The 3,055-nt window shown below is 36.5% G+C and overlaps 1 protein-coding gene across 2 annotated transcripts; it reads left to right on the top strand.

The window, feature by feature from the left end:
• The first annotated feature begins 335 nt into the window (after positions 1 to 335).
• LOC112013025 (FCS-Like Zinc finger 8) lies at positions 336 to 2,762 on the top strand. Of its 2 annotated transcripts, none has more exons than XM_024045414.2 (3): positions 336 to 998; positions 1,128 to 1,967; positions 2,382 to 2,762. In XM_024045414.2, the coding sequence occupies exons 2-3, from the start codon at positions 1,183 to 1,185 to the stop codon at positions 2,482 to 2,484; spliced, it is 888 nt and encodes a 295-aa protein (XP_023901182.2). In that variant the 5' UTR covers positions 336 to 998; positions 1,128 to 1,182; the 3' UTR covers positions 2,485 to 2,762. The 2 variants fall into 2 exon arrangements, with proteins under 2 accessions (XP_023901182.2, XP_023901183.2); XM_024045415.2 differs by having other exon boundaries at positions 1,124 to 1,967.
• Positions 2,763 to 3,055: the final 293 nt, after the last annotated feature.

Raw genomic sequence — 3,055 nt, 5'->3', positions numbered from 1 at the left:
CACAGTCTACGTGAAATCCTAAAGAATATCTAGAGAGCTAAGAATTTAAAGTGCCTTTCTAAACTCAAAGGTTGCAGAATGTGTGAGAACAATCCCCCTAGAGCGCCTTATATAGAAGGCAAAGGTTGCTGGGAATTAATCCGTACGAATTTGAAGGGAGAGCTATGACCAACTGAACTTGACCAATTTCCAAAGAGGCACCCAACCGCCTAACCTACGTCAATCCAAAAGACATTAATGGGGGCGCACCACACGTGCCAAAGCGTCAGGCAAGCAACTCGAACAGCAAGAGACACCTCGTAATCTGAAGCAACGAAAAAAGCGCAACAGTTTTTTTTTTTTTTGTTAGTTCACTTTTCTCTCTTTGCATGTTCGTTGTGATTTTGCAAGGACTGAGACCTGAATAAAGAGGAAGTGACAGAGTGAAATTGATGGCAGTGAGTGTGAAAAACCCACTGACAGAGAAAGCAAAGTTTTGAGGCTTTCAATTTAATTACATGGTGATGATGGGGTTTCCTTTTCATGGGGGCGTGTAAAACAATTTTTATGTCCGTGTCTTTCTGAAACACCTTGAGAGTATAAAAATACACGGTTCTTTTTGTTGTAAATGGCAGTGCTCTTGTTCACTTCTGTCCTTGATCACATGGTTTGCATGCAAATTGCTATGATGGGAATTGTTTTTTGTTAACTTCATGAAGGAACAAGGGGAAGAGGAAGCCCAATCTTTATTTCATAGTTGTTTTCTTAATGCTAAGCATATGGAGGCTACAGAGATCTAGCAGGCTTTTCTGTTTTTTGATAGAGAGTGAACTTTCTTTTTTGGTTTTTTGTTTTTAAATACTGGGTTTTTTGTTTTTTGTTTTTTTTGATGAAGCTATGAGCATTACAGTAGCGCTTTTCTAGGAAAAAAAAATAGAACTTTTTGCTTCTTACCTTTGAGATAGTCACCTACAGCAACTCATGGTGATTTCTGAGTAAATTACGCTTATTTAGTACAGGTGAGCTCTCAGCTATGCTTATGTATCTCTGGTATTGTTCTCTGCATCACTTTAATTTCTTTTTAAATTTATTTTCTTTGGTGTGAAAGACTGAAACTTTATATGTAATTCTTGTTTCATGTTAGGCAGTGAGAAATCGGAATTTTATTATATTTGGCTAAGGGGTATATGAGAATAGAGAGTTATGCTGAGAAATAGATCAAGGGCAGTGACCAGCAAGCAATCTTTAATGTCTGATCACAGCTCTCAATCATCACCATCCCAGAAACGCACAAGACCTATTCCATCTTTCTTTGGTTCACCAAGATTCAAAGCTCTAATAGCAAAGGGTCTCTCAGAAACTGAAGCTACGATGAGTCCAACCTCAATTCTTGAAACACCACCATTCTCTCCTTTTGGAAGTCCTTTCTCTTATGAGAGAAACCAGCCTAAATCCCCAAAAGTTGTCTCAGAAAAAAAACACTCATGGGACAAAATGGACTCCAAAGGCATTGGCCTTGCTCTTATAGATACTCTAAATGATGGAAGTATTGAAGAGAATTGTTCTAAACCAAGCAATGGAAAGGTTCTCTTTGGTACAAAGCTTAGAGTTCAAATCCCTCCCCTGTCAGCCTCTGCAGTTTCTCCAACTGTTGAGTCTCCAAAATCTCCAGCTGATCTTGGAATCAAGACCAGAAATTCACAAATATCAGCATTTGGTTCTGCCAGTTCTGGCATCCAAACAAAGGAGTCTCCAAGAGTGGTCACAGCTGGTAGTCTCTCTGTGACCGAGATGGAGCTTTCTGAGGATTACACATGTGTGATATCTCATGGGCCAAATCCAAAAACCACTCATATATTTGACAACTGCATTGTGGAGACCTACTGTTCCTTACCAGATGAACCAAACTCTATGTTGGAGAATTTCCTCAGCTTCTGTTACACTTGCAAGAAGAATCTTGAACAGACTAAAGACATTTACATTTACAGGTTTTTTCCATTTCCTTCTATTGAATTGAGAGTACTAGACTTAGTAAAAACGTTTAGTCTTCAACTTTGAAGCTTCTTCCTTGACAACTAGATAGAAATATTATAGGATGCATCATAAGTATTTGATAAGTTTATAGAATTGAACATAGGATTTGAACAATTCTATAGTGTTTAAACTCATGGCTTTGTTAAGATTCTGGTAAATGATCTCATTTTTATTATATTCTAGTACCATGTTGATGCTTTTGGTTAAACTGCAATTTTAGTTTTATGATGAATCGATGATATAGAAGATGGACAAAAATAGAGTTTCACTTAAAATCGTATGCTACACTTAAGTGTTTTCTTTTATATTTCTTGTGAGTTATGACATCAACAAATTTTAGTCCTAATTGTTTGCCTCTAAACATGTAGGGGTGAGAAAGCCTTTTGCAGCCGTAAGTGCCGGTATCAAGAAATGCTGTTAGATGGAGTGGAGAATTCTGAATTTGATGATGCCCATAAAGAATTTTCTTGATAAACAGTCTATCCTTCATTGCTCTCCAAAAGCCTGTATTTTGAGAAAGATATTGTCAATTTTCCCATTCTTGATTATTGTCACATGAGGATTATTGATTTTAGGGACAAAAATTGCTAGATCAGAGTGGGTTTTTTTTTTGGTCTTTTTTAATTATTGATCTTGTTTTTGCTTTTTACCCTCTCCATTGCAGATAGAGATAAGAGAGGATGAGATATTGTAGAGTTGATTTTGCTCAAGTGATGACTAAAAATTTGATTGCTTCTAGGCTTTTCCCACTGTTTTTGACTTGGAGTAGATGAAGATGTGTGATTGAAAACTTGGGTTATCTTTTTTTTTTATTTTTCTCATTAATCATGATGCACGTTATTTTACATGGGGACCAATTATTTCATTCATGAAGATTCTCTTCTCTTGAGTGGCTTATCCTTTCTGCTCATACTCTTTTGTCCATCTTGGCTGGGTTCAATATTTGAAGAATTATTATATTGTGATAGTTTCATCTAAAAACTGATTTTTTTAATGGAATAGATCCAAACTTGAGTGTCTTTTCCTTACCAATACTTCATGG

This window comes from Quercus suber, unplaced genomic scaffold (genome assembly GCF_002906115.3).
Source record: "Quercus suber isolate HL8 unplaced genomic scaffold, Cork oak 2.0 scaffold_90, whole genome shotgun sequence".
NCBI classification, from domain to species: domain Eukaryota; kingdom Viridiplantae; phylum Streptophyta; class Magnoliopsida; order Fagales; family Fagaceae; genus Quercus; species Quercus suber.
This window is presented reverse-complemented; position numbering and strand designations above follow the sequence as displayed.